Raw genomic sequence first — 16,266 nt, forward strand, 5'->3', positions numbered from 1 at the left:
GAAACGTGCAGTAAAAGAACAGGAAAAGAAGTAAAGAATGGAAAGAGTTACCAGTAAAATAGTTTATCCAAAGTTTTGTAAGTGAAGATCAAGAACTTGCTGTAAAACTCAAAAGCCACATCAGTGGATGGAGAAAGATGATCCGAGTGTATTGCAGTTACGGTGTTATGCAAATGCATAACTAAAGACTTTGTCTTAGAGACAGAGCAGGCACAGAAGGATCGCAGTCTTGAACAGGAGGAAGTTTCATGCAGGTAAAAATAAGAATGACAAGTGTCGCCTCCTGAGGTTAGCACACAGCAGCGCTGCTAAATACTGGTCTGCAACAGTCAGACTCTGCACAGGTAATTCTGCTTTCTCAGGATGGAGAAGATCTGTGGCAGCAGTTAGCCATAGCTCTGTCAACATCGTTAAGGTCCAGAGATCGCTTTAAATGTAAACTTTCCTCAAAATATACGGAGGCTGTATGCAAGAAATTCTCTAGTAATATACCTTTCCTCAGATCAAGTTTCCCCACTTGCCCAGGGGCTGCTTACATGGGCAAGTATTTTCTCCAGCTGCCACCTAAGTCTGATCCCATTAAGGTCTGGTAACTAAAACTCTCAGCCAGTTGAAAAGCTATGCTGACTGGCCATTTAGCCAGGAACTGTAGGCTGAGAATAGAACACCAGAGACAGTAAAAGACAATCCCCTAACCTTCCTGTGCATGAGTCTAAGATGGGGAAGACTTAGTACTGAGCACAATCGCATTTTGGTGCTATACACAGCTTGGATTTGACAGGTGCCTTATGCAGAACTAAAATATGGCAATTTAAATATAATACGGACTTGAAAGAGGCTGTTCCTCTGAAGCACCAGTTTTATTTAACCACGCCAGCTCACAGTTTCTTCCTCCTTATCATGTAATAGCTGACATAACTAAGAAATGCTATTATGACTGACTACTCAGAATAAGGGAAAGGAAGGATAGCTTGAAACTGAGGATAACAAACACCTTGAGGGGATAACTAGGTAATATATCTTCCCAAAAGGGATTTGATTACTTTTTTTTTCTCCCCTGAGGCATACTGCAGAAGATGCTCAGGCAGCTTCCTTTCTGTCTCAGTTTATACTGACCACCATGAAAGATCCCTCCTTAAACAGTTTGGGGCCTCTCTACAGCTACCAAACGTAGCTCATCTTCAAGTGCAAGCACAAGCTTCATTTCTTGTCTTTCAGCCATTTCCCATTTCTGTCTGATAATACTAAACTGTTTTGCTTTTGTGATTGTATGAGGCTGAATGCTATTGGTATGATCCAGCCTCTCTGGTTGTCTTGTGCTGGGTATTCCTCCTGTAAATTCTTTTAATAGCAGTCAAATCATAGCCACTCCCTTGGCAGTAGAAGCAGATGCCTTGCAGCTCTGTTCTTCCTGCTGATCTAGCACAGGCAGAAATGCTTAATGCAATCTGAAGTCACTGATGGTTTTGCACCTAGTATTACCACTTTTTTTTTCCAAATTAGTTGAGCACCCTCTTATATTTGTACTCTTTTTTTCCCCTCTAAGCATAACTAGTGACCAGCTAGACTGGGTTTACAGAATAACCAACACACCGGTTTAGAGAAAGGCTATGCCTTTCCTCGCAATAAAACAAAGGATTTAATGCAGTTTGTGCTACCTACAGTGACACATTCTATTATACATTTGCTCTGCAACATGGTTCTACAGACATTTCATGTAAGTTAGAGACATAAGCCCATGGAAATCTCACATCTGTACTGCAATCGCTGTGTTCTTCTGTTAGCAAGCAGTTAATAATATTGGAAATGAGTCTGTTGAACTGTAGGAGCCTAAAAAAGTCTCATGCTTCACTGTTCCCTAAGATTGTGTTTTCTGACTTACTGTAAGTTGATAAGTAAGCTGTGTACACAACTGAAATTCTTTTTTTTTTGCAATAGCAAAAAAAGTCTAAATCTGGTATTCATTACCTTAAAATTACACAAACCTGAGCAAGTTTTTACAAGTATTTCAGAATTCAGAAGCCATTCAGTATCAAATAGGGATCAAGATTATATATAAATAAATTGTAACATTTTACAAACAGTACAGATGATCACAGTTCTTGACCACAGAGTGCAGTGAAACTTCTACACTTCACAGATGTTCAGTCTACAAGTACTGGAGCTACGATCAAGAATAACTCAGTAAAACAAGAGTTTATATGATTTCTTTGTAAAAGAGGACTTTTATTTGTCAGCAGTGTCTTAGTAAATGAGGTTGACAGGAGCAACTAGTTCCAGCACTAATAGCCAAGTACCCGTTGAGTTCATGATTTGATTTCTGTTTCTTCTACTTGAGGTAGTGTATCCCAAACTGGTTCCTGAATGTGTTCAGGTATTCTCTCTATCTTAGTCTAAAAGGAAAACAAAGAAACCATTTATTATACGAATATATATATATTATATATATAGTTATATATATATAGTTATAACTATATATAGTTATATAGTTAGATATATAGTTAACATCTAACTACTTCATTTAGTCAGGTTTGATACATTTATCAGATTAAAAATGCCACCTAGTGGCGTTTTCAAGCAATACAGCCTCTTTACCTTTCTATACTTTGAAAAAAAGGTCCTTTACAAACTACATGTGTTACTTCTACTAACAATTATCGGTATTTACATCTGGACTTAATCTCACAGCAGTTGTTAATGCGAGATGGAAACTTACCTTTTTTACTTCCATGGCAACTCCTTCAGGTAAGTTTCGTTCAACATACTCCAAGTACACTGCAGCAGTACTGCCCGTTAGGTATTTTAACTAAAACAGAAGTAATGTTTTTTAATGAGCAGCTAATATTTCAAACAGGATATAAAAAAAATGAGTTTGCTATAGCTTCTCTAGTTCTTGCTATGGGACCAAGCATCTTACAGTGGGAATGAAGACAGTTAAGCTGTACATAACAGTTATGCAGGTATAAAATAGCAATTTTGTACCACAGAACCGTGCATACTGCCTGTGATCATATGCATTGATTATGATCGAAGTGCAGCTATCTGATCAAATCAATTTGAGGTTATGCAAAAATTCACAGCTTTTGTATGCTCTCAAAGTTCAAGCCGGCTATAAATCCTGCAACTCCTGAATTCCACTGCATTCTTGCTTTTCTGGTTTCTCCCGGACAGCTGAAGTTGTTGGTCTGCGGGCAGCACTGCACGACTGCCTGCGGACGACTGTCTGGGGACGTTATGCAAAGTCCCATTTTGCTAAGCTCTGTGCAATTACACAGTAAGAGACCCAGGGGCCACAAAACGCTGGCAGTAAACCTTTCTTCTAAGAAAGTCAACCACAGCTGCATTCTAAACCATACATAAGTCTGCGTCATCAGCCACAGAGCGAGTGGTTTGTACACGCTTCCTTTCCTGTATTTCCCCCTTGCAATTTTTAATTTGCCACATGATGCTGCATAGGGCAGAAGTGTTCAAAAATTATTAGGCAAACTCACAGAGAACGGAACCCTCAGTGACTGGTAGTGACAATGATTTACCTGCATCTTTTTCCCTTCCCAAGAAAGTTCCTATTCCCCGGATTATTGGAAACAAAGAACATAAAACATACAAAAGTAACTCTGATATCTATCTTATTTTTAATCTTCTTTCAGATAGGATCAAAATCACCCTTTTAGTCCAAAAATTATGTAGGCTGTACATTCAGAGTAACTTGTGTTACATTTGGGGTACCTAGGTCAGCTCCTTTCTGCTATTCCCAGTACTCTTCTCCCCAGCCCAATTAATGTATATATATTTAACATCTTTCTTACCTCCAAACATGTGTAATGTGTTCTCATTTCATACTGAACTCTGTGCTTCTTGTAAATGTGTACAGATTTTAGAAGACTAAATCGTTCTATCTTCTTTGGAGGTCTATGTCTGAACAAAGCACAAAGAAAATGTTGTAATACTTAATTTTATATAAAGGATGCTAATATAAATTAACTGAGAATATGGTAAAATCTTTGTTCTTATTTGACATTTAGAAGATCCACAATATTAAGTGCTGGTACGGTTTAGTATTAATCCACATGGGCACAGCTCATTCTCAGGTATTAACCAGCTTTAGTTCAAGAAAGCTACAGCACTGACAGCTGTAACAAGAGTACTGTTGGTATTCTTCATGCACTTAAAATGCAATCCTACTGTGGCAGTGCTGTGTGTATCACTGCTGCTGCTTCCCCATCGTGCTGCTATCTAAAAAGTGTTAGATTTTATAACCTGAGAAATGTCAGATTACACCCATTTCTTCTGAAAAAGGAAATACTTGTAAGCACAGAACTTGAGTTACAGCAGACGATGTGAAAAGCACCTGACACCACATCATGCTAAAGATCAGTTACTTACATTTTTTCAACAGAGATGCCAAGTTCTTTAGCTGCAAGCACTGCAAAATATTCATAGCTGTCCAACACAGCTTTATCGTGGCCTTTAACCAAAAGGGACAGTCTCTTGTACAGTGTTTCTGGCTCCTCTGAAATAGTCACCTGCATTTAAGAATGGATAAGAGTTAACACTCCATGTTCTCCTTAAATAATCCATGCACTATCTTTTCTTAGCCTGCATGCCCCATTTGTAAAACAGGAAAAAAACAAACCTCACACAGTGTTAGCTGCTCATTTTTGTTTACCCGCAAGAAGCTGACTCTATTATCTCGATTGACAGTCCTTGGACAGTCCATGGGATCTAACTTTGGATCTAGCACTGCCTGTAAGAACCTGGCTTGTTTGTATGTATCAGAGAAATTTAACATGTGTCTGAAATCCTAGACAAAATCAAGGCAACCATGTTCTATATGTAAGATACACACCACAAGCTTTCAAGAATTTTCCACCTCACCAGCCCTGGTTTCCAGGCTTCCAAACCAGAAACAAAGTACTTAGATTGGCTAAGATGCTGCAAGTGCTGAACTAAGTGTGGCCAAAAAGCTGTTTTTTCATAGAGTTACAGTTGCATAGAGAAGGAAGAAAGTGACGAAGAGGCAATTTTAAGCTTCAGGAATCTTTCCGGGAAAAAAAAAATCCCAAATACCAATAATCAAATTTTTTTCTTTCTCTAAGGCAAATTTGACATCATTTAGACAGAACTTTAAAAAGCTGAAATAGAAGAATTTGTTTTTTTCTGTATATCCTTTTTATTATTAAGACAACGTGCAAAATATTGTTCTATGAAACACTTACCAGAGGATTAGTTTTACACTCCTGAGTTTGAACATGGGATCCAGAGAACCGTAATCCCATCAAGTCACTGGTTCTAGACAGATGGTAAAGGGAAAAGCATAATATTAGTGTTAAAGTTAGATTTTTTTAAAGGGAAATTTGGGGGAAAAGTGGGCAGGAGAAAGATCTATTCAACTTACGGAAGAAAACATTGCTTTTGAATAATTCTGCTTGCATAATTGGCAGGAAGAGCCGATCCCTGCACAAAACAAACAGTAAAATGGCTTTTTTTTCTCCCCAAACCGAAAGTAGACAGCTAATAATACAGGTTTATTAAAGGTTACTTTTATGCACCATGGTGATACTCATTTGATCTACCAAATGAGTAAGTTTGCTCTATTGGAAAACACAGGAAAACAGGAGCACAGAATTATATTGTAGCATACAATAGGATCATAAAAACGATGACAAAAACACACACACAAAAAATCATCAACAACAAAAACAACCAAAAAAACCCACACGCATCCAGGAAAGAATCTAACAGCATGCAGCTATTATTAACCACGCACCTGAATAGCAATCATAAAGTGTTTTTTATTAGAAAAATATATTTTGCGTGGCATCAGATACCATTTCTGCATATAGTAGTTTCCTGTTTAGACCTGCTTTCATAGGACAGTATCTATTAGCTCTACCAAGAGACAAGCCCAAGTAGGACTTGCTGTTATAAAAGCAGTTGAAAACAGTATCTTATAAAGGATACTATGCAAAAATTCAACCTCTGAATTTAATTTGAAATTTTCCATTGTTTTTTTAACAAAATGTTCCATGTGTTTTGAACATTTGTTCTGTTGAGAACATAGAAATGGTTCTAACAAGTACATGAACTTTGTTGAAAAGATAGCATGATTTTTCGGTGTTAAAACGGAAACCCAACTGTTAATCAAGATGTAACCTTACTGTCTGTCATACCAGATAAATCTCTCCCTTCTGAATGTTACGTGGCTTCTAGCTTCCTACCAGTAACTCTCAACTTGGCAAAGTTAGAGACTGCTCGGGGAGGGGGGCAAGGAACCAGAACCCTCTTGCTTAAGAGAAACTCAAGACCATGCAGAACGCAGGAGCACCATGAGCTAAGCCTACTTATCCAGCCCCTTGGTACTCTTATTTAACAGGTGCTGGGGTCGTGGCTTTCAGAGAGGGAAGACAGATTCCCCGCACACCAGCCAGAATTAACGCTCTTCCATGTAACCTTAACTTAGTCACTCACGGATATGTATAACTCTAACTGTACAGTGCTATTAGGTCCCCAGCTTTCTCCAGTACGCATTATACATTAATTACAGATCAGCAGTGAACGACGCTGTTCTCTGAAGTAATTCTGCCTCAGTCATTGTTTACCCAGCAAATTCTGCGTTCAGTAGGAAGGAAGAGGCAGGACACTTTCCTGTTTACAAAGCTAATTGTTATCTGAAGAACACAGCTGAGTGTCTCCTGTTAGGCAAATCCAAACTTTGTCAGATGATCACAGCTATTACATCTTAAGTGCACAACACAATAAGCAACTTCAGGAGCACAGAGTATTTGCCACTGTAGCTGATGCCCACCAAAATGTTTCCAAGTTCATGTTAAGAACTCCTTGAGACCTGATACCCCAAATTAAAGAAACAGATCTTACGGAGTTATGTTGACCCTTGCACCTCCATTCTCCTTACGTGAAATCAGAATACCACCTTCCTTTCGTCCAGGTGCAAAACACAATGTCATCACCATCACCTGGCATCATGTCAGAGAACTGATAACCCCACAAGCACAGAAAGTTTCTATGCAGTGCAGGTCTTAAACTGTGCGTGGCAGCGTCCTACCCCAGATGGCAAAGGAGAGACTACAGATTGGGCAGTCATCGGTAAGTAAAATGCTGTTATAAGAGGGCAAAAAAAAACGTAGCTAGAAGTTGTATTGGTGCTTTTGTGTTTTGTGTGTACGCAGTCTCTGATACATACATAGTCTGTTACTTTATCTAACTGGCCTCGTATTACAGATTTATTATTTGCACGCAAAGATGCATACGCATATAGCACGTACACCCTGTCTTGTGCTGCTGGAAACAGAAATTACAGTCTTTGTATAGTAAAGATGAATAAAACAAAACATGAAATATTAGAGTTCCACCCCGTGTACCGAACTCCACAGCCTTTACAACATCGCACGATTGCGCATATTGCTCCCACCACATGCAGCCCCCTTTTGTTACAAATTGTGCAACTAAGCGTTGAGTCTAAAGCTTTTGTAAAATAAAATTAAAGGTGTTCTGTGCAAATTTTGATTAAGTGATACTTGGTGTACCCCAGGTAACCAAAATAGCATTTGGCATGCATTAAAATCTATTCTAACAGCTTCTTTCGCTGTCCGACTGAAATACTTGATGCATCCTTGTTAATGGCTGTTGTAGGAGGTGGAAGAGACAATCAAACTGCAACAGGATTTAATTTAACTCCCTGCTGGAGCCAATCCCTTGCACAAAACATAACCACCCCCTCTCAGTGGGGAACAGCCCCGTTATTTGGGGGAGAGATCCTGAAACAAGCAGGACGAGCTGGAGATGGCTGTCTGGAAGGTCGCACGTCCAGAACACAGCACGTACACAGAGAGCATTTAGGGCTTCAGAAACCCAACGGGAAACTCGTAACATTATATCTCCCTCAACTTGTGAGGAAAGCAACCGCTCTTAAAAGTCATCAGCAGCAGAGCCACCGCTACTTTAAATCCGTCAGGTCTTCCTGCTTTTCCCCCTGCAGCTCCAAGACGAGGAGCATTAAGCTAGACACGAACTCGCCGCAAGACCCCAAGCGCCAGCCGCCGCCACCCCCTACCCGCGGGGCAGCCCGCCACGGCCGGACTGCAGAGGAGCCCCCCGGAACCCCCTGCACGGATGGCGGCGGTCGAGACGCAGCCCCGGCCTTTCCCTCCGTCCCCGGGAGGGAAGATGAGAGACCAAAGGCCGGGGAGCCGCCGAGGCGCCCCTGCCCCGCCGCACGCCCCACCTGCCACAGCCGCCGCCACAGGCACCCGGCCGCCATCTTGTGCAGCGCGGCCCCGCCCGCCCGCCGCGCCGCCGGACAGCGCCCCCGCCGCCCCGGAGGAGCCGCGGCCGCCCGTGAGGCGCCGGCACTGCGGCACCGGCGGGCGGCGACGGGGATCGGGACGGGGATGGGGATCGGGATGGGGACGGGGATCGGGATGGGGACGGGGATCGGGATGGGGACGGGGAGCCGCGGTTGCGGCGTGGGGGGCACCGAGAGCCCGCACCGCGCCAGCCCCCAGCCGCGCTCCCCGGCCCCCGGGTAAGGGCGCCGCCGCACCGGCTCTGCCCCCTCAGCGGCCGCCCTCACGCGCTCTCCGATTTTTCCAGGGCAGCAAGGGGAAAACCACTGCCACAGAGAACAAAGAGGCGAGGGGACACTTCTCCCAGCCCGGGCCTGGAGAGGGGGCTTGTTTTTTAAGAGGGGAGATCAGGCTTCATCAACTGTATCCCCCCCCCGCCACAAGTAACGCTTTCTACTGCACGTCGTTTTCACCTCTGCCCACCCACACGTATGCAGGTGAATACATTATTTTTTTTCTTGGAACATTGTAGGGAGCCATCAAAAAAGTTACACGTGAGCTTAGGTTTTGACGTTCACCCCTCTGAAAAATACTCAAATAGCCTGTTAGCAAAACCCTGTTGGGTGGGTTTTGCTAAAATAAAATTGACTAGAAGTGTCACGTAAACCCCTTCAGTCTTCACACAGTCTGCACCCAGGTTCTGATCAGTACCAAACACTAAGGGTGGAGGGGATGTGAACAAGCACTTAATTCACACCACTAAGCCCTCCTAGTACACAACCAGGCAAGTAATAACCTGCGATTAAGCTGTGTGCAAGTTAAATGCTAACAGCAGGAACCTGAAACCAGCAGAGATCACAAGCTATATAAAATGCATATATTTTTTTATTTCGTTACTTCCTCTGCCACCTAAAATTAACAGTCTGCTTTTTACACTAAAACACCTAAAATATTTACAACCATCTTCTAATAAAATAACAGTTAAATATTGAAAATAAGATTTTTCTCATAAAATATGTTTTCTGTATGTACAGGTTTTAGCAAAGAGGACCAGGTTCAATAGTGAACAGTTTTCCATCATCAACCATCAGTAAGAAAACAACTTCCCTGAAATAAAACTGTCCGATTTATGTACAAATAGGCAGAACAGCATCTGTTTCACATCAGCCAATGCAACACTTAAAGAAGTCAATGTTCGAGGCCTAAATTGTGTACTGTGTAAGACATATGCATTTTTTTTCTTTATGAATAACTTCTTTGGTTATTGTTGTTCTATCATCTTCTTGGCTGTAGAATAAAACAGCACCTGATTAGCATTACAGAACCAGGCATATATATGTATGCATTTATGTATACACTGGCTTTAGCACAGATACCTGTCCAATTGTTGCTAGAGAAGTTCCGCTGTAGTTTCTTTGACACAGAGCTGCTTTTCAGAATCCAGTCCACAGGTTTTACTGCACTTCACTCTGTTCGTCAAGCAGAACTCTCACTGACTTCAGTTACCACTTTGCTGAGACACTTGGTTTGCTTCCCACCACCAGCAGGGCAGTCAGGAAATGTTTCCATTTTGCCAGGGTGGCAGCCTTCCTCAGAAACCTCCTTGAAGTTCAAGAGCAAGGAGGTTTGGAAGAGAAAGAGTAGACTGCTCGATTGTTTCTGCCACAGGCTACTCAAGCTACAGCTCACAAAACCCACCACTTTGCTAACACTAAGACTTGTGCACCCTACAAAATGTGCCATCCACGGATTTAGTTGGCAGCACCCAGTTGAACACCCAGACAGTTGAACTTGGGCTACATGGGCCCTGCAGATAGTGATGTGTCACAGCGTGGACTGGAACTGATCCTGAGCGTGCTGACTGGCAGCTCAGGAAAGGAAAGATGGCTGCTGCCTGATCTCCTGAAACTCACAGGTACAGCGATTGAGAGCATTGTCCTTTCTGTATGAGAGGGAGCAAAATTCTACCCACTGGTCAAAAATAACCAAAAAGTCTCTGAAACAACCCCCAAAACACTAAAACCACATACACAGGAACTTCACTAACCTGAAACTGAGAAGTGACTGCCATTCTCCTGAAGGGCTGTTCTTTAGTATCAGAACACTTGACCTGAAGTAAAAAGTTCAGGTCATTTGGCTTCACGTATTTGGCTTTAACAGAGAAGTTACCTCTCCGCCAGCGAGTCCCACTGGTCTTGAAATTGTGGTCCAGTACTCCTATACAAAAGTATTGTGGTTTACCCTCATTTTGCATAGTTACACAAAAGAAGACAGTGGAAAATAAGATCCTCCATCTCTCAGTCTTCTTAAAACATTAGGAATGTGACAAAAAGACCTCAACAAAAAACAAAACCCAACCCATAAAAAAATTGGAAACCGGAAGAAATTCGTCTTATAAAATATTTTATAAAATTAGCAGTACCCTCTACTGTACGAGATTCACAAGAAAATCAGTGCTACTTGCTGTGAAAGCTCTAAAGTCAGTACTCCTTTTCTGTAATTAAAGGTCCACTCAGCCTAACTCCGTTTCTTCCAGAGGTTCTAGGTTTGCTCAAGATTCTGCAAGGTACGATTATTTTCAGATCTCATTTAGAGAACCACATTCAAATTTACATAAATGGAGTTAGACATCTGGCACGTAGATCTGAGCCTAAGGGAGGCGAAACAGTAAACAAACAGCAACATCATCTCACCTTGGGAGTGTGTTTTACTAAATAAATACCATTTGAGTTTGATGCAATGAGGAAGACTGAAAATGGCACAAGAGCAACATTTCATGTGCAGGAATACTAACTAACATATGCTGAAGGCATATACTCCATCAATCTCTTCCACAGGCAGGAACGTCTCCTTGTATTTGCCCAGTAAGAGTAAGCTGCTGCATTGCTCAAGCATATGTTCCTAAAACCACTGAGATGGCTATTCAACAGTGTGATTTATTGTCACAGCAAAATATAATTCCAGTGCAATCTGATTACCAAGGCAGTGCTCTGATCCAGCGTTCCCATCCGATGATGCGAACCACAGCACAATTGTCTTCTTTCTTCAATCCTTGAATTAGGTCATTTTAAAATCAGCAGATCAAAACCTTGTTAAAAAGGAAGCTCTAAAATGTACAAGGTAACCAAAGCTTTTATGAACTAACATGTATGCATTAAGGCAAGACAGAACTGAAAAAGTACTGTGATACTACAGATGATACAGTCACTCCTGTATTTATTTCACAGTTAAAGATTTTTTTTCCTCTACCTCCCTTGAAATGACAGCACACAAAAAAAGAACGTAATCATCTCCTTAACAGAGATGACATTTAGCTTCTAGAAGATGCTGGAAGTGATCCAGTGCAGGCAAGGAAAATGTTCCACCAGAAGTGTGCAAAGATATTCTTGTAAGTGGGGTAAAGTGAAACTTGGAAGGGTTAAAGACTAAAGATCCTACTGTGAGTGTCTGGAGGGAAATGACAGCAGAACTGTGAACTTCTCGAATTAGCGGCCTTGGAAGATACCAGCAAAATAAGCCCAGATAAAAACACCTTGTAAGAATATTTGTACCAATTATTTATTTTTCCCCCCAAAACACAAATTAATAAAAAAAAAGGGAAAAAAAGCAGATTTCTTTTCTAGACCTGGATAAAAGAATTATCATTTCTCAACAGGTAGTTTACAATCAGTGGGGAATAAACGAACAGTCCAGGTTTCCTGATCGATGCATTCAGGGTGTGCTCAGTAGCTGTCTTTATCAAACAACTTTATTTACAACTCAGCATCATCCTGCAGTAGATCTGCATCTTCATCATCTAATAAAAGGTCAGCATCCATGACTTCATTCTCTTCCATGACATCACCTAACTCCTGAACAACGTCGTCGTCAATGTCACCGACATTTTCAACGTGTTTAACCAAACTCATATGATCCAGAGGGATCAAACTATGCCCAACTGGCCCAGTAGTTCTTGCAATAGTAGCTGCCATTTCTGCTGCCACTGCAGCTTTCTGAGCCTTCTGCCTTTGCTGTTCTTCTTGTTGTCTGTGGGTCTTCATATGAGCATTGCGGCTTTTGATTTTGAAAAATACTCTAAAATTTCAAAGAAAAAAAGAAAAAAAATCAGATAAAAGTGCATTGCTTATGATGAAGGGAGCCAAAAAAGACTCAACAACCTATCAGTACATTTGCTTCCCTGTTCTGAAATAGAAGTCAGCGAAGCCTGCAGTGCCATGGTGAGAATTTCAGGGACAGACTACCAGATTTGTACATCCTGACGGTATCAAAATGGCCTACTCAGACTGCTGAAGCTATTTTGCAGCTCCCGCAATTGCTTCAGTACCTACGCACATTCAAATCCTCCCTGGACTTATTTTCACCACGTTCTTGCACAACAGGCAAAAATCACCTTCTAGAATGGACAAACTCGAGCACATAGAGAAAGTTGCTCACAGTCACATGCAAGCCTGTGATGAAGTAGGAAACCGGAGTGTCAGATGTAGGAACTCCAGCAGAGGAAAAAATTCAGGAAAATTGGATTAAATGCTGCAGGAGATACATCTAAAATGTCATGCAAACCAACCTCTGAAGGTTTCGGTAGGAGAACATGACATCTTAAGGGGAAACTATTATTTTGAGACGATTACAGCAGAATAAACAATTTGTTGCAATGCTATTCATTTGGATTGTAAACAGGCAAATGCGGTGCAATACCACAGACAGTTATATCCACTTACTTGCCACACTCCTTACAAGGAAAAATTGTTGTTGGGTCGGTCTCACCACTCGTTGTGCTGTGGGCAGGTGAACTCTTGATGGAGCAGTATCCGCTCTGCGTACCAGATTTCTGCTTAGTGCCCGGAATAGTGCATCGTGGTTTTGTCACCTGGTTTGTACCTCCATGAATGCGAGCGTGGCCATTTAGCGCTTGTCGGGAACTGAACACCTGATGGGGCGTAGGGAAGGAAAAAAAACATCAAGAAAAACTGCACTAGAACAGGAACTACAGAAAGCTGAATGCATATTATAAAAAAACAACTGTACGTGTCAGATGCACACCATCTACTTGGTCATATGCTGCTTGCTTTCAGCTATATCCCACTAGAGCTAAACAAACAAGTTATAATAAAGACTTATAACTTAGTTATAATAAAAGCAAACCAATGAGCTATCTTATTATTACAGTTGTATAACAAAAAGGCAAACAGAGCTGTTACTATATAGTGCTTGTCATCCCTACATCATGTCAGGATACAATTTGGTGTAAAGATCACCATATTGCCTGTATTTAATAGTGTAAGATTTGTAAGATTTCAAAGCAGACAGAATGACTTGTCCCAAGATATTCAGGAGGTATCACTGGCCAGGAACAGTCTAAACACCTGATTTCCAAAAATCACTATTCGTTAACATACGAAGCCCCTGCTATTGTTTAAAGATATGAAATGCACGTACAGCGCCGCAGTTTGGCATTTCACAGATGAAGGAGGATGAAGAAAGTGAAAGACTCTGAAGGGCAGGCAGGTCTATAGGTCCTACGAGAGGGATAGCTGGTGGGTCAGGAGACTTCTGCATTTCCCTTTCTTCCTTTCTGTCTTCTTCAATCTCCTCATCTTCCTCTAACGCTTCCTCTTCTCCGCTTGTCTGAAATAGAGTGCATTTAAGAAATACTAGAAATATGGCCAAATACAAACAGCACAGGCTAGTAGAATGTAGAAACTGCTGAAACAGGTTAGCCAAGTCTGCTTCCAGGGTTTGGGATTTTTTTCCCATCTTGGCTGAACTTCTGGTCTTGCTGGAACCACCACTCCTTAACGGACAAGCTACAGCTCATGAAGCTTCACTGCAGCACTCAGAATGCCCTCCAACTGTTTTACGGAGCCATGGTTCCAAAAGTCTACAGATGCCAAGTGCAATACTCCCATTTTTAGAATGGGATGTACACTACATTCATAGTTGAATTAAATGGCTTACTAAACAAAATATGTCTTTAAGAATGCTTCAACTATCTAATACGGACCTTGCACACCAAGAATTCACTGCCAGTCTGTGTAAATGCTAGTTGTACCAGAACGGCTGAGCACTTTTAGGCACGTGCATGCATGCACACGCACACACTGAAGAGTAACTTACAGATGGTTACCTGCTTCATCAGTAGCAAAGCCATAATTGTTGGACTAGAGTTAGATAATGCACTGGTCAACACACTTTTATCTCACTACAGGAACACAAAATCTTGGTGTAGCTGAGCTCACAGAATGCTCACACAGATCGTAATTTAGAATTATGGAATAATTTAGGTCAGAAGAGGCCTATGTCATCTAGCCCGACCTCCTGCTCAAAACAGTACAAACTTCAAAATTAGCAACTGTTAAACTTTCTTATATTCTTCTACATTTACCATGCATTCCTCTCTTTTTTTCTCTAAGCGTGTTCTGTGTTTCCGTCCCAACCGCAGGATTTTCTTCCACGTATAGTAGTATTCCACACATTGTGCAACCGTCTTAGACTTAACCTGTAGTTAAGTAATTGCAGAAATAGTCCAATCTTAATTTCTCATTTTAATTCAAGACAACTTTAATATATCCCGAGAGGCAGGTTTCATTTATCAAACATTCAAATGGAGAAATAAAGTCAATTTGAATACAACACAAATACTCTTGTAGAATCATTTTGTTAATTATTGCTTTTCAGTCAAATTTGTGTTGACTGTTTCAGCTTCAGTACATTTTTCTGGGATTCTCTAGACTCTAGTCAGATAGTGACCGAGAAAGTACATTTCTAGCTCAGGCATACAATACCACTGAGAATTAAGATTTGGTTCCCATAAACCCGAATGTTTTCCAACATTTTAGCTAACAGCAAGGGGATTTAATTCTGCCCCGAGACAGACACATCTCATCTTTTCTGCTTTGTGACAGAACATGAAAATTAAGCCCAAACACATTCTTTCTTTATTTCAACCCTTTCTGGTGCGAGACTCAGTGCCTGTGACCCAGGCAGCTTTCAACAAACTGCCGGGGAACATGAAGGCATTGGCGGGCACCATAACTGGGGAGCCTCGGATTTCTGATGTGCCAACTGTTAAATATAACAAGAGGAACAGATTATTTTTATCTTTTTACCAGTGCTGCAGTTGCATGCATAGGTACACCAAACGAAAAACCCCACTGACAGCACCCTTCTACCTGCTGCTGGGTCTATGCCTGCAATAAGCGGGTCTGTCACTGGAGGGAAGACAACGGGGAACAGAATGCAGCAGATGGAAGCAAACAGCTAACAGAACAGAAACAACCTTACCATTTTCTGTACAAATATAAAATCTTTGCTGTAGGTGGACAACGCCTCTTTGAACAGCCTCCTTTCTTGATGTGTCCATTTGTCAGAGCCTTAAAAAAAACAAACAACACACACAGTGAACTCATTATAAACAACAAAAACCTTCCACCTTTATGTTGAAGTAGTATCTGGACCAAAAACTGGGAGACCTGAAGCACAGGCTGGCGATTGCTGCCATGCAAACCGAGTCTGGCTGTGCTGACTCAGGCCTGAAGCCCACCTCAGCAGCACTTCATCTCCAGCAGCAGCCCCAGGCAGTTGCCTAGGAAACAGTAAGATCAGAGCAAGCAAATACAACGCCTCTCCCTAGTTTTTCCTAACCTCTGACCATTTATGGTTCAGGGGATTTCCTGAATCTGTTGGAATTTGCTTATGTGGTAACCAACCTTCTAAGTGCTGACCCACTCTTCCTTTCCATTAATTAAGTCTCTTGCATCCACAATATACTTTGCCAATGGGGTTTGCAGATGACTAGACTGTCCGCATGAAGGATCCAGCTCCTTTTCTTTGATTCCTGGCTCCCAAGTAGCTTCACTGGATGACCCCTTGTTGTTCAAGTGGAAAAGAAAAATGAACCCATTCTCTACCATCATCTGCACGCTACTGAGGATTTCATATCCCTTCTGTCACTTTCTTTCCCCTC

General features: G+C 41.6%; 2 protein-coding genes across 5 annotated transcripts in view; both read right to left on the reverse strand.

The window, feature by feature from the left end:
* Positions 1 to 2,205: 2,205 nt before the first annotated feature.
* MRPS10 (mitochondrial ribosomal protein S10) lies at positions 2,206 to 8,330 on the reverse strand. Its single transcript, XM_080588039.1, has 7 exons — positions 8,243 to 8,330; positions 5,396 to 5,454; positions 5,217 to 5,289; positions 4,384 to 4,523; positions 3,807 to 3,915; positions 2,717 to 2,806; positions 2,206 to 2,393 (listed from the first exon to the last, which is right to left on the reverse strand). Exons 1-7 carry the CDS (start codon positions 8,276 to 8,278, stop codon positions 2,307 to 2,309), a joined length of 594 nt encoding a protein of 197 aa, XP_080444165.1. The 5' UTR covers positions 8,279 to 8,330; the 3' UTR covers positions 2,206 to 2,306.
* A 3,517-nt stretch (positions 8,331 to 11,847) lies between these two features.
* The window catches only part of TRERF1 (transcriptional regulating factor 1), a 99,052-nt gene continuing 94,633 nt past the window's right edge, over positions 11,848 to 16,266 (reverse strand). For all 4 annotated transcript variants that reach the window (XM_080586327.1, XM_080586326.1, XM_080586324.1 and 1 more), the window contains 5 exons: positions 15,585 to 15,673; positions 14,686 to 14,799; positions 13,740 to 13,928; positions 13,022 to 13,230; positions 11,848 to 12,377 (listed from right to left, as the gene is read on the reverse strand). In XM_080586327.1, the coding sequence (XP_080442453.1) occupies positions 12,056 to 12,377; positions 13,022 to 13,230; positions 13,740 to 13,928; positions 14,686 to 14,799; positions 15,585 to 15,673 (923 nt within the window). In that variant the 3' untranslated portion in view covers positions 11,848 to 12,055. The remainder of the gene's footprint in view (positions 12,378 to 13,021; positions 13,231 to 13,739; positions 13,929 to 14,685; positions 14,800 to 15,584; positions 15,674 to 16,266) is intronic.

This window comes from Anser brachyrhynchus (genome assembly GCF_964034855.1).
Source record: "Anser brachyrhynchus genome assembly, chromosome: 3".
Classification (NCBI taxonomy): Eukaryota; Metazoa; Chordata; class Aves; order Anseriformes; family Anatidae; genus Anser; species Anser brachyrhynchus.

What these genes read in the sequence shown, in the direction of transcription:
- MRPS10 (XM_080588039.1), bottom strand. Translation starts at nt 8,278, where the DNA reads ATGGCGGCCGGGTGCCTGTGGCGGCGGCTGTGGCAG. An exon ending in CAAAAGCAATGTTTTCTTCC is followed by an intron (nt 5,290 to 5,395) that starts GTAAGTTGAATA and finishes CCATCTGTCTAG; the next exon opens with AACCAGTGACTTGATGGGAT. An exon ending in AGTGTAAAACTAATCCTCTG is followed by an intron (nt 4,524 to 5,216) that starts GTAAGTGTTTCA and finishes TCTTAAATGCAG; the next exon opens with GTGACTATTTCAGAGGAGCC.